The sequence below is a fragment of the Oncorhynchus keta genome, chromosome 19 (genome assembly GCF_023373465.1).
Source record: "Oncorhynchus keta strain PuntledgeMale-10-30-2019 chromosome 19, Oket_V2, whole genome shotgun sequence".
In the NCBI taxonomy this organism is placed as follows: domain Eukaryota; kingdom Metazoa; phylum Chordata; class Actinopteri; order Salmoniformes; family Salmonidae; genus Oncorhynchus; species Oncorhynchus keta.
In genome coordinates this window covers 32,970,307-32,989,352 of record NC_068439.1, presented here as the reverse complement: position 1 = coordinate 32,989,352, position 19,046 = coordinate 32,970,307, and the positions used below count along the sequence as shown (strand labels likewise).

The 19,046-nt window shown below is 41.5% G+C and overlaps 1 protein-coding gene across 2 annotated transcripts; it reads right to left on the bottom strand.

The window, feature by feature from the left end:
• Positions 1 to 5,616: 5,616 nt before the first annotated feature.
• Positions 5,617 to 15,437, bottom strand: LOC127909352 (mucin-2-like). Of its 2 annotated transcripts, none has more exons than XM_052470289.1 (8): positions 15,257 to 15,437; positions 13,568 to 13,752; positions 13,319 to 13,392; positions 12,785 to 12,924; positions 11,505 to 12,676; positions 11,254 to 11,388; positions 8,482 to 8,566; positions 5,617 to 6,909 (listed from the first exon to the last, which is right to left on the bottom strand). In XM_052470289.1, exons 1-7 carry the CDS (start codon positions 15,318 to 15,320, stop codon positions 8,513 to 8,515), a joined length of 1,824 nt encoding a protein of 607 aa, XP_052326249.1. In that variant the 5' UTR covers positions 15,321 to 15,437; the 3' UTR covers positions 5,617 to 6,909; positions 8,482 to 8,512. The 2 variants fall into 2 exon arrangements, with proteins under 2 accessions (XP_052326249.1, XP_052326250.1); XM_052470290.1 differs by having other exon boundaries at positions 8,482 to 8,563.
• Between the last annotated feature and the right edge of the window lie 3,609 nt (positions 15,438 to 19,046).

Here is a 19,046-nt window from a genome sequence, read left to right as displayed (position 1 = left end):
TTTTTACAATATATAATCAATAATATTTAAACCGGACCGTAGCTTCTTCAATAGGAGAGAGACAAAATGTCTGCTCCACTCTGTTGGCGCATGCAAAACGCTGCTGGCACCCAGCCATCCACTGACGTGATGTGATCTTTCTTGCTCACTTTTCAGAATAAAAGCCTGAAACTATGTCTAAAGACTGTTCTCACCATGGGGAAGCCACAGGAAAAGGAATCTGGTTGATATCCCTTTAAATGGAGGGAAGGCATGCAATGGAACAGAGAGCTTTCAGGAAAATCAGCACTTCCTGGTTGGATTTTCCTCAGGTTTTCGCCTGCAATATCAGTTCTGTTATACTCACAGACAATATTTTGACAGTTTTGGAAACTTTAGAGTGTTTTCTATCCTAATACGACAATTATATGCAGATTCTAGATTCTGGGCCTGAGAAATAGGCAGTTTCATTTGGGTACGTTTTTCATCCAAACGTCAAAATTCTGCCCCCCATACTCAGCAGGTTAATTTAATCGCTATTTCTGACTTTTGTGAGCCCTCTCCTTGGCTGGAAAATGGCTGTATGGTTTTCTGTGACTAGGCGCTGTGACCTAACAAAATCGCATGGTGTGCTTCTGCAGTAAAGCCTTTTTGAAATCTGACATTGTGGTTGGATTTACAAGAAGTTTATCTTTAAAATGGTGTATAATACATGTATGTTTGAGGAATTTTAATTTGGGGATTTCTGTTTGAATTTGGCTCCCTGCAATTTCACTGGCTATTGTTGAGGTGGGACGCTACCGTCCTGATGGGTACCTGATGGGTTCCCTGGTTTATCAGCCCCCGCTCTTCCCTGAGCAAGAGGAAGAGGTCAGCATACCTTCGGCCCAAATGTTTATCCGACGCTGTCGTCATACCTGGAACAGAGCCCTTCTCAAAACCACCTCCAGGTCTCGACGACAAGCCGACTGCCACCGGACCCCGACTCCCAAGTATCGTCTCGGGCAGAAGGTATGACTCTCCACCCGGGATCTACCCCTCTGAGTGGAGTCCCGCAAACTTTCCCCCATCAGTTTATTGGCCCTTTCCCCATCTCCATGGTCATTAGCCCCTCTGCTGTTCATCTTCTATTGCCCCGTACCCTCCGTATACATCACACTTTTCATATGTCTAGAATCAAACCCATGTCTCACAGCCCTTTGTCTCCTGTCTCCTGAAGGTTCGACCTCGGGGCAGGGGATTCCAGTACCTGGTTGACTGGGAAGGTTATGGCCCGGAGGTGAGGTGCTGGGTCCCCGCTAGGGACATCCTGGACCCAGGCCTCATCGCTGATTTCCAATGCAGGCACCCATTCAACTAGGTATGCGCTCAGGTAGGACGCAGGTTGCGCCTGGGGGTACTGTCATATCCTGATCTGTTTCACCTGTCTTTGTGCTTGTCTCCACCCCCCTCCAGGTATCGCCTATCTTCCCCATTATCCACAGTGTATTTATTCTCTGTTTGTCTGTTGTCAGTAAGTTTTGTTTGTCAACTGTACCAGCGTTTCCCCCCTTGCTCCTGTCTGTTTCTAGTTCCTCTTTTTTTTCTTTTTTTTTACCCATTTTTCTCCCCAATTTCGTGGTGTCCAATTGTTGTAGTAGCTACTATCCTGTCTCATCGCCACAACTCCTGTACGGGCTTGGGAGAGACAAAGGTTGAAAGTCATGCGTCCTCCGATATACAACCCAACCTAGCCGCACTGCTTCTTAACACAGCGCGCATCCAACCCGGAACCAGCTGCACCAATGTGTCGGAGGAAACACCGTGCACCTGGCAACCTTGGTTAGCGCGCACTGCGCCTGGCCCGCCACAGGAGTTGCTGGTGCGCGATGAGACAAGGACATCCCTACCGACCAAGCCCTCCCTAACCCGGACAAGGCCAATTGTGCGTCGCCCCATGGACCTCCTGGTCGCGGCCGGTTACGACAGAGCCTGGGTGCGAACCCAGAGTCTCTGATGACACAGCTGGCGCTGCAGTACAGCGCCCTTAACCACTGTTCCTCTAGTTCCTCTTTTCTAGTTTTCTCGGTTTTGACCATTCTGCCTGCCCTGACCCTGAGCCTGCCTGCCGTTCTGTACCTTGTCATATCACACTGGATTATTGAACTCTGCCTGCACTGACCCTGAGACTGCCTGCCGTTCTGTACCGTTTGGACTCTGATCTAGATTACCGACCTCTGCCTGCCCTCGACCTGTGGTTTTGCCTGCCCCCTGTTCTAGTAATAAACTTTTGTTACTTCGACACTGTCTGCATCTGGGTCTTCCCTAAAACGTGATAGTGTGAAACATAAAGATATAAAACTGTATTTTTTTTGTGAAGAATCAACAACAAGTGGGACACAATCATGAAGTGGAACGACATTTATTGGATATTTCAAACTTTTTTAACAAATCAAAAACTGAAAAATTGGGCGTGCAAAATTATTCAGCCCCCTTAAGTTAATACTTTGTAGCGCCACCTTTTACTGCGATTACAGCTGTAAGTCGCTTGGGGTATGTCTTTATCAGTTTTGCACATCGAGAGACTGACATTTTTTCCCATTCCTCCTTGCAAAACAGCTCGAGCTCAGTGAGGTTGGATGGAGAGCATTTGTGAACAGCAGTTTTCAGTTCTTTCCACAGATTCTCGATTGGATTCAGGTCTGGACTTTGACTTGGCCATTCTAACACCTAGATATGTTTATTTTTTAACCATTCCATTGTAGATTTTGCTTTATGTTTTGGATCATTGTCTTGTTGGAAGACAAATCTCCATCCCGGTCTCAGGTCTTTTGCAGACTCCATTCTTCCAGAATGGTCCTGTATTTGGCTCCATCCATCTTCCCATCAATTGTAACCACCTTCCCTGTCCCTGCTGAAGAAAAGCAGGCCCAAACCATGATGCTGCCACCACCATGTTTGACAGTGGGGATGGTGTGTTCAGGGTGATGGCCTGTGTTGCTTTTACGCCAAACATAACGTTTTGCATTGTTGCCAAAAAGTTCAATTTTGGTTTCATCTGACCAGAGCACCTTCTTCCACATGTTTGGTGTGTCTCCCAGGTGGCTTGTGGCAAACTTTAAACAACACTTTTTATGGATATCTTTAAGAAATGGCTTTCTTCTTGCCACTCTTCCATAAAGGCCAGATTTGTGCAATATACGACTGATTGTTGTCCTATGGACAGTCTCCCACCTCAGCTGTAGATCTCTGCAGTTCATCCAGAGTGATCATGGGCCTCTTGGCTGCATCTCTGATCAGTCTTCTCCAAGTATGAGCTGAAAGTTTAGAGGGACGGCCAGGTCTTGGTAGATTTGCAGTGGTCTGATACTCCTTCCATTTCAATATTATCGCTTGCACAGTGCTCCTTGGGATGTTTAAAGCTTGGGAAATCTTTTTGTATCCAAATCCGGCTTTAAACTTCTTCACAACAGTATCTCGGACCTGCCTGGTGTGTTCCTTGTTCTTCATGATGCTCTCTGCGCTTTTAACGGACCTCTGAGACTATCACAGTGCAGGTGCATTTATACGGAGACTTGATTACACACAGGTGGATTGTATTTATCATCATTAGTCATTTAGGTCAACATTGGATCATTCAGAGATCCTCACTGAACTTCTGGAGAGAGTTTGCTGCACTGAAAGTAAAGGAGCTGAATAATTTTACACGCCCAAATTTTCAGTTTTTGATTTGTTAAAAAAGTTTGAAATATCCAATAAATGTCGTTCCACTTCATGATTGTGTCCCACTTGATGTTGATTCTTCACAAAAAAATACAGTTTTATATCTTTATGTTTGAAGCCTGAAATGTGGCAAAAGGTCGCAAAGTTCAAGCGGGCCAAATACTTTCGCAAGGCACTGTATGGTGTGGGCCAGCACTTTGCTGATGTCAACAGTGTGAACAGAGTGCCCCATGGTGGAAGTGGGGTTATGGTATGGGCAGGCATAAACTACGGACAATGAACACAATTGCATTTTATTGATGGCGATATGAATGCACAAAGATACCGTGACGAGATCCTGAGGGCCATTGTCGTGCCATTCATCCTCATGTTTCAGCATGATAATGCTGAAACGCACATTGCCTGTTTCCTCACATCTTGTTTATTTAATGTCACAAGGATCTATACACCATTTCTGGAAGTTGAAAATATCTCAGTTCTTCCATGGCCTGCATACTCACCAGACATGTCACCCATTGAGCACGTTTGAAATGCTCTGGATCGACGTGTACAACAGCATGTTCCAGTTTCCGACAATATCCAGCAACTTCTCACAGCCATTGAAGAGGAGTGGGACAACATTCCACAGGCCACAATCAACAGCCTGATCAACTCTATGTGAAGGAGATGTGTCGCATGTGTCACACACCAGATACTGACTGGTTTTCTCATCCATGCCCCTACCCTTATTTTAAGGTATCTGTAATCAACAGATAGATGCATATCTGTATTCCCATTCATGTGAAATCCATAGATTAGGGCCTAATGAATTGATATCAATTGGCTGATTTCCTTTTATGAATTGTAACTCAGTGAAATCTTTGAAATTGTGGCATGTTGCGTTTATATTTTTGTTCAGTGTATATAACAGAAACAATGTTAAATGAACAATGTACAGGAATACAACAGTACCCAATGTCAGTCAATGAAAAATAAATCAAATGTAGTAAGATTAAGTTGGGTTGTTAGTTGGCTCTCTTTGTTATCTGTGTAACTATCATATAAAAATTACACATCCAGGTATTTTATATTATTTAAACTGATATAATCACATTTGACAATTGATGTTATACAAGCGATGTTACACAAGCCTCGAAAGTTATAATGATGTTTAGGGTATGGGGAGGAGTAAACAATTGTTGAAGGCTGTGAGCTCCAAAACAACAGAAACCCGTGATTGTGGGTGGCCTGTGTGATCCATAGAAGGGTTTCATTCCATTTCTAGTTCCACGTGTTCCTAACAACACAGTCACGAATAAGGAATGCACATAAAAGTTAAATATTGAAGAATCCTGAATGATTGGTCCAAAATAGGCATATCAAGTTTTGTATGTGTGTTCGTAGTTGGTAACTTTGCTGTTTGTAACGTGTATGGAACAAAAAATGGAATAGAAATATATTAGATGGATTATACGGTTCTGGTTGAGGGTTTTTATAAGGTTTCCTCAAAACCATCTGATTTCAATCACACTGGGAGCATGTACAACAGGAAGAGCTCAGCTTAACACACCTGATTATTTGTGTAAAGCTTAGAGGGATTATGACCTGAAAGACTTTTTTATTCTGTAGACTGTTTACTTTCCCAATCGTGTATTGACTCTGTACTTTACAACTCATAATGCACCAGCACAATGTGGATTTGGTGTTCATGGTTGAAAAGGAGGATTTTAACAGGTTGATTATATTTATGTACAGTATATATATCCTTCTTATTCCGGATATATACAGTATATACACCTATAATACCAACTGGGTTTGAACCTCGTTTTGAATGTCTGTACTCCAACAGACGGTTAGCCTGCTGAGCTAAAGCATTAAGTACATATTTGGTTTTCATATATTTTATTTGAGTAAAAATAAATACATTGCAAGACAAAACAAAACATGCCACAATGTTTAATAAAGCATTTTATCTTAATTTAATATTTAATAATGATTAAAAATAAATACTAAGCACAGGTTTTCAGAGCTCAGCCAGGTTCATCATGCAAAGATAGTTCATGTTTCAAAGTACTTCATCAAACCACCTCCACGACACTTGCATCTTACAGTGAGATGGATGGAGAGATATATAATTTTCTTGGAGCATCGTGTCATTCCCACATTACTCATATATCACACATGCTAAACAACCTGTCTGCTTACATAATGTTAATGGTATTTGCATTGGGTTCAAATAAATATGAAATTGCCATTTAAAAGGCGTATCCTTCCTTTAAGGGTGGGGTGTGTAGATTACATGGACAGAGGGAAGCGGTTGAATGCATTTTCATTAATGAATCTACTTTGTACCAGCCCACATCCTATTTCTGTAAATCAATAAAGCCTAAACCAAATTTCATGTAAATCAAAGGATATTTGGGATTGCATGCATTTTGAATGACTTCAGATTAGATTACTTGAAGCATGTAGTTATTTCTACATTAAACATTTACATTTACATTTAAATTAAATTAAACATCAGTTTAAACATTAAACTACTTTTAAGGTAGAAAAATAGCAACTTTGATGTTGGAGTGAACTGTCACTTTAATGAGGACACTTCAATGAAGTCTTCCATTAAACTGTATATAGCATGATGTGATACAAACTCAATACACAGAAATCAAGGACACTAATGATGTGTAGTGCTCAACTCCCAAAACTAACTTAAGATCTGTGCATGTAACTTGACTTTTTGCAAATCTTCCATTGACATCAATGGGATCTCAAGTCAAGTTAGGATTCATTTCCATTTTGCAAGTTATCACATTATTAGTGTAAACTCCCTATTCAAATATCTGACCAATTAAGGAATTTTTACATATATTTTTTAACAATAATCTTTAACATTATACAACTGAACAGTTACATAAGATGCAAAGCAAAACATCTGAGATATTTGTACCAATATTGTTTTGTACCAATGGACAAGTCAGAATATAATAAAAATGCTGGTTGTCTTGATAACAGGGTCAAAGATGATGACGTCATATAGAGTAATACAAATACTAGCAAGGTTGCCCAATATTTATGCACAAACAAAAGTGTAATAAATAAAAAAGTATGAAACCATTCATTCCGATCATTTTCATTCTTAAAATATAACATACTAAATTCCTGATGAACTATACATATCTACAGGGGCTGTGATTTGATTTTGCTTGTAGGTCATCCTTATCTGCTCTTGTTCTGTTGACCAGAGTTTGCCTGAAAAAAAAATTATGATTATCATTAATATCTGTCATATAAGATAGATTATTATTTTCTTGATCAAGCAAGAAAATAATAATATTGTTCAAGCGGGTTTGGCTTGACCAGACCTATTAATAAACATTCTCACCCATAGTATGGAACCAAGGCCCTAATGTTGATTTTCACAATAATTTAATTGCTTGTTCATGTCAATATTACATATTCTCATTGCACCCAATTTACTGGTCATTTACACTGAAACTGACAGGTTATTCAAACCACACACACAAGGTGGACAATCAGTCAATGTTTTTTTGCCATTCGTCAAAAATAATGACTCATTTTGATTGAGCCTCATATGGGAACAGATTGGCCAATGAATGACTCACAATGGGATGTGGGGAGAGGCAGCATTGTATAGGCTTCTTCCCACACAAGATATATCCATTACATTTAAGGATATTATGAATATGATTGGTATGCACTGGGCAGGGCCACTAGAATGCAGGTGTGAGTCAATCTGCCACCTTTACTACCAAAGTAAGTACAGGGGTATCAATCACCAACAAAACAATGGTGCTGGGTGCCATTCACAGGAAGTATCCCTTATAAGCCTTTGTAAGAGTGACATATAGTGGTATGAAAGATTGTAGGGCGTTGCTGTGAATGGACAAACTGGGTACTGGTCCAACATAATCTGATATCAAATAAGAAAGACCAACTGTTTTATTTGGACTCCTCTTTGGCCATAGCAGGCCAATTGGATGTCAACAAAACTAAACTACAGATTGCAAATTAGATTGAATGTGTTCTATCATTCCATCAATGTGCACGTGACACTCAACACAATGAAAACATACGCATTTCATTTTTGTGCTGCAAATTATTTGCATAAATCCCTGTAATGTGATTACCTGACTATGTCCTGTAACTCTCTCCGCTGTGTAGTGTATTTTAAATAGTTGAATGTATGTGTGTGCTCTGCTTGTGTGTAATCTGCTGCAATGTAAAAGCCATTGAAGAACAGTATTATGAGGTTGATTTGATATGTATTAATAACAACAGCAAAGAGCAGAGCTGAATGCATTTGTTTGAATTATGCTTCTCCCCTATTGTTTGGATTATATGGCTGTGTACTGTGTGGCTTGGTTACATTTGTTTAAGCTGAAAAGGCTCGCTCTACCCATTTGTCCCTGTGGTAAGCACTTGAGCCCGAAATTTTCTGGCCCTTCCTTCTTTCTCAGTCCTTTCGACACTGCTCTTTGTGTTTTGCAAGTGTCTTGGAACATTATTCTTGATGCTATGATGACAACTGGGAAAAGCAATAGATTTGGACAATGGGATATGGATACTGTCAATAGGTGGAACCTGCAGACATCATTCAATCAAGTATCCATATGTACCTGAACTTGAATACGCAAAATGTTGCTGTCACAACTATCCTGAGCAATATGGTATTTGCATGTCACAGGTCAATGATGTTTTAAGCCATATTTTAGTGACATAAAATTCACAACCAATCTGGAAAGGTCTTAGATTGTGGGTCTGTTAACATCACCAATCAGGAGCTGTGTTGGATTTAGGTACCTGTTGGTATGTCACCTCCACATCTTCCTGCTCAGGGGTTCACTATGTACATGCCTGTTTTATTCTTCTTTCGGGGCTCATCCTGCTGAGAGATATAACTCAGTATCAGACAGATGCATTCATTTCAGAACTTCCTTTCAAAACAACCCTTCCTCTAATGTCTATTGTCAGATTATCCCATCCTCACTAAACGTATGCAAAAATGATGTAGGTGAAGTTCATGAAATCCATTCAGCATTGTTAGTCCAATACACTTAACACTCACAGTAATTCAAATATTTGGTTTAAAGTCTTTCACTCTTGCTTTTCAATTTGCAGCTTTTGCCGTGATGTGGTTTTGTAGAGGTATGCCACATTGTTTTCCCCACTATATGGTTCTTTCTATTTGTTGCTATTACAGATAACCACAGCTTTTGACATCAAGATGCACTTGAGTTCTTACATCCGGACACTAGAGTGCTTTCATAACAAACTTTACTCAGAGATAGCCCCAAAGGAAGACCGAAGGCCAAAGGGAAGGCCACTAAGATTAAAGAGGAAGCTGGATTGGAGATGATCAAAATTATTATTGTTCCTATTCTTTTGTTGTTGATCATATTAAGTATCATCAAATGTACAGAGGGGGCCAGGCCAATTTGATTAATTTGTATTGTACAGTGGCTTGCGAAAGTATTCACCCCCCTTGGTATTTTTCGGGGTGGTTCATATCATTTGATTCACACAACATGCACAACACTTTGAAGATGCAAAATCTTTTTTCTTGTGAAACAAACAAGAAATAAGACAAAAAAACAGAAAACTTGTGCATGCATAACTATTCACCACCCCAGAGTCAATACTTTGTAGAGTCACCTTTTGCAGCAATTACAGCTGCAAGTCTCTTGGGGTATGTCTCTATAAGGTTGGCACATCTAGCCACTGGGATGTTTGCCCATTCTTCAAGGCAAAACTGCTCCAGCTCATTCAAGTTGGATGGGTTCCATTGGTGTACAATAGTCTTTAAGTTATACCACAGATTCTTAATTGGATTGAGGTCTGGGGTTTGACTATGCCATTCCAAGACATTTAAATGTTTCCCCTTAAACCACTCAAGTGTTGCTTTAGCCGTATGCTTAGACTCATTGTCCTGCTGGAAGGTGAAGGTGAACCTCCGTCCCAGTCTCAAATCTCATGAAGACTAAAACAGGTTTCCCTCAAGAATTTCCCTGTATTGAGTGCCATCCATCATTCCTTCAATTCTGACCAGTTTCCCAGTCCCTGCAGAAGAAAAACCTCCCCACAGCATGATGCTGCCACCACCATGCTTCACTGTGGGGATGGTGTTCTTGGGGTGATGAGAGGTGTTGTTTTTGCACCAGACTTAGCGTTTTCCTTGATGGCCAAAAAGCTACATTTTATTTGTTGTTGAATTTTACCCCCTTTTCTCCCCAATTTCGTGGTATCCAATTGTTAGTAGTTACTATTTTGTCTCATCGCTACAACTCCCGTATGGGCTCGGGAAAGATGAAGGTCGAAAGCCATGCGTCCTCCGAAACACAACCCAACCAAGCCGCACTGCTTCTTAACACAGTGCGCATCCAACCCGGAAGCCAGCCGCACCAATGTGTCGGATGGAAACACAGTGCACCTGGCGCACTGGTTAGTGTGCACTGGGCCCGGCCCGCCACAGGAGTCGCTAGTGCGTGACGAGACAAGGATATCCCTACCGGCCAAACCTTCCCTAACCCGGACGACGCTAGGCCAATTGTGCGTCGCCCCATGGACCTCCCGGTCGAGGCCGGCTGCGACAGAGCCTGGGCTCGAACCCAGAGTCTCTGTCCTAGACCACTGCGCCACCCGGCCTAAAAAGCTACATTTTAATCTCATCTGACCAGAGTACCTTCTTCCATATGTTTGGGGAGTCTCCCGCATGCCTTTTAGCAAACACCAAACGTGTTTGCTTATTTTTCTCTAAAGCAATGTATTTTTTTCTGGACACTCTTCTGTTAAGCCCAGCTCTGTGAAGTGTACGGCTTAAAGTCGTCCTATGAACAGATACTCCAATCTCCGCTGTGGAGCTTTGCAGCTCCTTCCGGGTTATCTTTGGTCTCTTTGTTGCCTCTCTGATTAATGCCTTCCTTGCCTGGTCTGTGAATTTTGGTGGGCAGCCATCTCTTGGCAGGTTTGTTTTTGTGCCATATTCGTTCAATTTTTTACTAATGGATTTAATGGTGCTCCGTGGGATGTTCAAAGTTTCTGAGTGTTGCACACTCTGGTGCCTTTCAGAACAGGTGTATATATACTGAGATCATGTGACAGATCAGGTGACACTTAGATTGCATACAGGTGGACTTTATTTAACTAATTATGTGACTTCTGGAGGCAATTGGTTGCACCAGATCTTATTTAGGGGCTTCATAGCAAAAGGGGTGAATACATATGCACACATCACTTTTCCATTTTACATTTTTTAGAATTGTTTGAAATAAGTCATTTTTTAAATTTCACTTCAACAATTTGGACTATTTTGTGTATGTCCATTACATGAAATCCAAATAAAAATCTATTTAAATTACAGGTTGCAATTCAACAAAATATGAAAAACGCCAAGGGGGATGAAAGGCATTGTATTGCAGTGCAAGGCACTGTATTGTACTAAATGTGGTATTAGTAATATTAGCTGCTGTAATATTCAACATTTCCAGCCCCAATGGCAGATAAAGTCTATGTTGAGGTAGACCACTATAAGTGCATGATCAGATGATCAGATTTCATGTTTAGAGGTATTCTTACAATGGTCTCAAAGGTCTTTCCATTGGGTTGCTCCGGCTGGTGCTGGGGGCCATGGGAGACATGTCCGGGGAAAGAGCCGATGTTGGGGGTGGTCTTTTTTTCATCTTTTGACCTTTTACAGCACCAACGCACCACCTGTTGAAAGAGCAACATATAAGAAAGCTATCAGACATTGCGGAAAACTGTTTGCGTTAAAGTATCACAAAATATTTTTTCCCAAATGGACACAAAATACCATGCAGGTTACTCACCATCATGATGAAGATGATTATGAGGAGTAGCAGGATGACAGCGGCTAACACCAACAGAGCAATGGCCCATCCCGGTACCCAGTCTCTGAAACCACCACCATTACCCCCGGAAGCAACGTTGGCAGTTGTGCTAGATTTAGTTGTGGTGCTTGACTGAGGCCTGGTGGAAGGCTTCAGGGGACGTTTCGTAGAACCGCCAGGTGGGGAGGTGGTTGATCTCTTACTGGTTTTTGCTGAGTCCACCCTCCCAGGTGAAGTACTGGCACCATGGCTTGTGGCATGACTTGTATTTGTCCTGTTGTTTCCTCCTGAGAAATCGGTTATCACTGAAGATAAAGTAGATGTAGCACTGGGTGTACTGCGTGCACTATCGTTTCTCATCCCACTGCCTATAGTGGTAGAGACGGTTGCAACGCCAATTGGACCTTCTTTGGTTTTGTCAAATGAGGGATCTTTCGTAGTTGTAGCCAATGGAGTGGTTGTTGGCTGTTTAGTAGTAGTGGTTGTTGGCTGTTTAGTAGTAGTGGTTGTTGACTGTTTAGTAGTAGTGGTTGTTGGCTGTTTAGTAGTAGTGGTTGTTGGCTGTTTAGTAGTAGTGGTTGTTGGCTGTTTTGTAGTAGTGGTTGTTGGCTGTTTAGTAGTAGTGGTTGTTGGCTGTTTAGTAGTAGTGGTTGTTGGCTGTTTAGTAGTAGTGGTTGTTGGCTGTTTAGTAGTAGTGGTTGTTGGCTGTTTAGTAGTAGTGGTTGTTGGCTGTTTAGTAGTAGTGGTTGTTGGCTGATTAGTAGTAGAGGTTGTTGGCTGATTAGTAGTAGTGGTTGTTGGCTGTTTAGTAGTAGTGGTTGTTGGCTGTTTAGTAGTAGTGGTTGTTGGCTGGTTAGTAGTAGTGGTTGTTGGCTGTTTAGTAGTAGTGGTTGTTGGCTGTTTAGTAGTAGTGGTTGTTGGCTGGTTAGTAGTAGTGGTTGTTGGCTGGTTAGTAGTAGTGGTTGTTGGCTGTTTAGTAGTAGTGGTTGTTGGCTGTTTAGTAGTAGTGGTTGTTGGCTGGTTAGTAGTAGTGGTTGTTGGCTGGTTAGTAGTAGTGGTTGTAGACATGGGAGTCGTATTTGTTATGATTTTAGCAGGTGTGGTGGGGATGGTTATGTTTGGAACCACGGCTGGTACTGGTGTTGCTTGAACTGAACAGAGAAAAGAGGAACTCACTCAGGTAAAACATTCAATCAGAGTAATGAATCAATAAATATGACATTATGTAAAAATACAATTGGTATATTTGTATGTCTTACATTCGGTATAATTTGAATTTATCTGGAGAACAGCAGAAGGATTGTCTTTGATATGTTTCAGGAAGAGATACTTGACCACCCATTGATTGATACCCTCTGTGTAGAAAACTATGGTAGCGTTTGCTATCACTGATCCATGACTGTGAAAGATAAGATTCAGAAAATTAAGAAAGTTAAAGATAATACAGTATAATAACAAATCCAACACCCAACCTTGATCAGGTGGATTGCAAACCAGAATATCATAAGTTTGGCCCTGCGTGAGGCACAGCCATTTTCAATGTTTTTGTTTTGTTTCAAAGTTTGATATGTCTCTATGCTAACCCACCAAAACTTAACATTAAGGATATTGCGTCATTGAAGGTATAATTTTTTACGAGATTATGTAGTTTAGACGAGACATGTCATTCCAAGTCATAATTTAACGTTTCTATCTAAGTCAAGGACAGATATAAATACAGTGTTTATACTTTAGTGACACATCCTCTTAAAAGCAGATTGAGGATCCAGGTGACTCAGCCAAGCTTACTGTACCTGAAAGTCATTGTTGCAATGCCCTCATAAACGGATCTTGTTGAGCACGTACGACACCCATAGACTTCAGCAAGCTGCAAAATACTACATTAGTCCACCATTTCCATCATTGTCATGAGACCATCCCTTTCAGAGATCATTCCTGCTGTGATAATTGCTGTAAGTAAGTGGACAAGGCCAGAACAGCCCATAGGTCCTTGCTGTGGTATAGTGGTATTGTTTAATTCAAGGCATGGTTCTCAAGCTTACCAATTGGTTGACCTCGGCATACATTTTCTTGTAGTCCTTAGAATTTGGACTCAACAGGGAGTCATTGAAGACACGATTGATGATCTCCAAGCAGATCTGGAAGGCCATTTTTGCTGTGGGGGTGGTGCTCATACCTGCTGGGGTGACTGAACGGGGCACTCGAAAGAAGCTGGCAGACAGGGCACCTGTGAGAAGCAAAAAGATACACCTTACTCAAGTGGATAAATTAAGGCTAAAGTGTAAGGTGAACAAACTTTCATCTTGGGAGTTAGAGGATATTTGAGGGAGCCTAAAGTGCTAACAGATAGATGTCAAGTCTTCATTTGAGCCAGTTTGCTACAGCAAGAAAATAATCCTGCAGCAATAGGAAATGTGAATTATTAAATGTATTACAATTAAATGGACACTTCTTGTTGGGGTTGATACATTTTATGTGAGGGCAAATCAATTAGATCAATTACACACTTTTAGAAGCCTTTTAAAATCTTGAAGACCTGACAAGTTTGCATTTCCTGCTGTGTATGTAACTGTTATGATTTTTGTATTGTCAATTTGTTGTCTACTGTATTTAAAAGCCACTTTAAACGTGTACATGATAATGCAATAAAATGGACTTGTGGAGACAATAAAGTCAGGAAAGTAAAGTGCAGGAAAATTCTCAGCAGCAAAAGAGATTAAGATCCTACATCTGTACACACACATAGAGTTAGCTGTTGGCTGTACAGTTTAAGATTGAAGATTAAAATTGTATTTTTACTTACTTTACCAGTTGTCCGTGCGGTTGGTCCTTTTGTAGGTAGGAATGTGAGACAACATATCCACAGGAAAGTATAATTACATCAGTTTGTCAAAGAGCTGGTAGTGCTTTCAGATTTCTATCACCTGGCGCATGCGGAGAACCATGTAAACACGTTCTTGGGAAGTATGCATAGGTCTCTTGCATGTATTTTCATCTTGTGCGCATGCTTCAGGTGATATAAATCTGAACGCATTACCTGCACTTTCAAAAGTTGGATGGAATTATACTTTTCTGGGGATACTGTATATTGTATCACATTCCTACCTGTAAAAGGACACGTACAACCCGTAAAGTAAAATGTCATTTTATTTAACATTCAGGCCTGTAGAGGTCATAAAAGGAAACTTTCCTATCCAAACACTCATTTATGCCCGACATAGAATTCAATGTGTACCGGATTACTCTATCCTCATTACTCTTTAGCTTAGATTACTATATTCGCTTCAGGCATCAATTGAAGAACAATACCCCTCTCAAAAGTGTTTGCACTTAGATTGACTTTGCTAATTAGTTGTTGTGGGATGATCAACTCATGGAGATCTGAGTGTAGAGAACATTCGAGCGATTCAGTCACTGTCATTAATATGCAAGGCATTTAGGGTTGGGACTAAGACTACAGAATACAAGGACCATTGTCCTTTTAGCTCAAATGAACCAAACCAAAGTAGATTGAATTGAATTATGGATATATTTCAAAATAATTGTATTTTCAAGTCACAGAAAGTAGGGCATATTTTCCCACTTAAAATCAGTCAAATATACCTGAATCAACACCAAGACAATGTCAAGTGTGACATTTTTCCAACTTCAAGCTACAGAAACATTTCTCCTTCCTTTTTCCACAAAGCAACAATAATGTTGTATTTACTTAACTGAATTAGTTTTCTTACCTGAGATGGCAAGTACTAAAATGCATTGTGTAGTCCTCAAAAGGTTAGTCGAAGGTCGTACCATCTTGATGATTAAAATCAGGCTATTTAAACAAATTCAACCAAATATATTATACAAATGATTTAACTTCTCAAGTATGGACTTTTCAATGATGAGTGGAATTTGTCATCTGCAGGTGAGGTACCAGTCTTTTATATGGGTTAACCTAACTCAATTGCCACGTGGGTTTGAGGCTGGGCCGTGATAAAACTGAGTGAGAGGTGACTCATACCTCAACTCTGTTTGCTTCTGTGATTCTTGAGCTATAGCATCAAGGCACATTTGTTTGACCTGTACACACAATACACTGAATTGGATCAGAAAAAAAAAATCTATATTTGTCCTGACACTTGTGTAAATCGTTGGCTGGGCTGCAATTTATTTAACAATTATTTGATCTTGGGAGTCATACTGAGACCAAGGTGTCATTTACAGATGAGCCCTGAATTACATAAATGACTGAGAATACACACTTTAAAACATAAATTCAAAATGCAAGCAGGAACAAAAACATGGTCGTAAAAAACAAACACATTCATCAGTAAAAAGGTCCTCAATCAGCTTTCTGAATTACCATAGAGGCACCAGAACATCACTTTTAACAACATTTTTAAGATTGTTCCACAAATAAGGTGCAACAAAAACTAAAAGCTGATTTACCTAACTCAGTAGAGACCAAAGTAATTCCCAGTTAGACATCCCTGAGACAGGGTGTGGTATCTCGTATGTCTAAAGTTTAATAAGGATGTTAGGTAGAGTGAGACCTTTTGAAAAAGGGCTTTATACACGAAAACATAGTTTGTATCAACCTACGTGACATCAAAGAGGGCCAACCAACTTCATGGTAGAGAATGCAGTGATGAGTACAAAAATTGTCGCCCCTAATAAAGCGCTTTAATGAAGTGGCAGCTGCGTTCATATAGAGGATGTTGCCATAGTCTAGGACCGATAAACTCAAATAATTAGGGGTTCAACAAGGGTTCTTCTAAGATCCTCAAAGTTCTTCAAGAATCTAAGGGTTCTTGGTACTGAAAATTGCCACCAAAAGGTTCTTCCATGAACCCCATAGGAGATGGGGTTCATCGACCACCCTCCTTAGTCTTGCAGGAACCTAACTGCCCAAATGAAACATTTGAATTTGAATTTGGAACGATAGCTGGTGCAGGCACTTAACTGAAACATTTTATGATCTCCTCAATTTAAGGTAAGGTTTGTCCCTTGTGTTATCTAAATTGATGTTGTTTTATAATACCATCTATACATCTTTGTGCAAATCTTTCTAAAACAGAAAATGGACACAATTCAATGGATATCAATTTTGAAAGAGGTAAGAATATATAGGCTATAAGCATATGTTGAAGGCTAGCCGTATTGGGTGCAGAACTACTCACTTTGTGTCTGTGTCTGCAGGTATGCAGACAAGGGGGCACACAAAGGTCTGTCAATTGGTATTGGTATGTTAAGCAGATCACTTGTACCATCCTCCTCCCTTACATCTTCAATGAAAATTCCATAGGCCTCTACATTCTGGACAGAGTACTTCCGGGTTGGAGCGAGCGGTCGCATCGGCACTTCGCTCCGCAGGTAGTATAACTTTTTCATTACATTTCATTATAGTACAACGGTTTGATTTGTCTAATCTTAGCAATTTCTTCTTAGCTAGCTACATAGCCGTCTTTGTATCAAAGATAATTGCATAATTATCGTATTTCGTCATCCTAACGTAGTCCTCACTAGCTAAAGCTAACTCTCTCTCCTCTGCTCTCATCCTTCTAGACCTATCGGCTGCCTTCGATACTGTGAACCATCAGATCCTCCTCTCCACCCTCTCCGAGTTGGGCATCTCCGGCGCGGCCCACGCTTGGATTGCGTCCTACCTGACAGGTCGCTCCTACCAGGTGGCGTGGCGAGAATCTGTCTCCTCACCACGCGCTCTCACCACTGGTGTCCCCCAGGGCTCTGTTCTAGGCCCTCTCTTATTCTCGCTATACACCAAGTCACTTGGCTCTGTCATAACCTCACATGGTCTCTCCTATCATTGCTATGCAGACGACACACAATTAATCTTCTCCTTTCCCCCTTCTGATGACCAGGTGGCGAATCGCATCTCTGCATGTCTGGCAGACATATCAGTGTGGATGACGGATCACCACCTCAAGCTGAACCTCAGCAAGACGGAGCTCCTCTTCCTCCCGGGGAAGGACTGCCCGTTCCATGATCTCGCCATCACGGTTGACAACTCCATTGTGTCCTCCTCCCAGAGCGCTAAGAACCTTGGCGTGATCCTGGACAACACCCTGACGTTCTCAACTAACATCAAGGCGGTGTCCCGTTCCTGTAGGTTCATGCTCTACAACATCCGCAGAGTACGACCCTGCCTCACACAGGAAGCGGCGCAGGTCCTAATCCAGGCACTTGTCATCTCCCGTCTTGATTACTGCAACTCGCTGTTGGCTGGGCTCCCTGCCTGTGCCATTAAACCCCTACAACTCATCCAGAACGCCGCAGCCCGTCTGGTGTTCAACCTTCCCAAGTTCTCTCACGTCACCCCGCTCCTCCGCTCTCTCCACTGGCTTCCAGTTGAAGCTCGCATCCGCTACAAGACCATGGTGCTCGCCTACGGAGCTGTGAGGGGAACGGCACCTCAGTACCTCCAGGCTCTGATCAGGCCCTACACCCAAACAAGGGCACTGCGTTCATCCACCTCTGGCCTGCTCGCCTCCCTACCACTGAGGAAGTACAGTTCCCGCTCAGCCCAGTCAAAACTGTTCGCTGCTCTGGCCCCCAATGGTGGAACAAACTCCCTCACGACGCCAGGACAGCGGAGTCAATCACCACCTTCCGGAGACACCTGAAACCCCACCTCTTCAAGGAATACCTAGGATAGGGTAAGTAAGGGTAAGTAATCCTTCTCCCCCCTCCCCCCAACAAGATTTAGATGCAAGTGGCTGTTCCACTGGTTGTCATAAGGTGTATGCACCAATTTGTAAGTCGCTCTGGATAAGAGCGTCTGCTAAATGACTTAAATGTAATGTAATGTATTAGCCAGCTAGCCAGCTAGCGATTAGCAGCACTGTAGTAACTATTACACTCAACTGAACGACTTGATTAGTGTAGTGTTAGCTAGCTACATAGTTGTCTTTGCTGTCTTCGTATCCAAGATAATTGTGTAGTTTAGAGTGTGTAGTCTTAGAGTGATTATCTTAATTTACCGAGGTTAGCTAGCCAGCTATTTGTCGTTCTTAACGTAGGAGACTCTGCTAGCTAGCCAACAGCTAACAGCTAACAGCTAGCCAACGTCTACTGAATAGAACTCAACAACCCGGTCGCATTCACAGGTAGTATCACATTTTCACATTTTCATTTCATTACAGTACAACGGTTTGATTTGTTTGATCGTAGCTAGCTACATAGCTAGCTACATAGCCGTCTTTGTATCAAAGATAATTGTGTAGTCTAGAGCGATTTTCTAGGTTAGCTAGCCAGCTATTGTTGTTCTTTTAACGTCGTTCTTTTAACGCAACGTAACGTAAACAACACTGCTAGATAGCCAGCTAGCCCCCGAATAGCAGCACTGCAGAAACTATTAAACTCAACGGAACGACTTGATTAGTGTAGTGTCAACAACGCAGCCACTGCCAGCTAGCCTACTTCAGCAGTACTGTATCATTTTAATCATTTTAGTCAATAAGATTCTTGCTACGTAAGCTTAACTTTCTGAACATTCGAGACGTGTAGTCCACTTGTCAT

Excerpts from the sequence above, each read along its gene's own strand:
- LOC127909352 (XM_052470289.1), bottom strand. The coding sequence starts at position 15,320 with ATGGTACGACCTTCGACTAACCTTTTGAGGACTACACAATGCATTTTA. Across the intron at positions 13,393-13,567 it reads ATGCCGAGGTCAACCAATTG|CTTGCTGAAGTCTATGGGTG; the intron begins GTAAGCTTGAGA and ends AGTATTTTGCAG. Across the intron at positions 12,925-13,318 it reads ATTGCAACAATGACTTTCAG|TCATGGATCAGTGATAGCAA; the intron begins GTACAGTAAGCT and ends TATCTTTCACAG.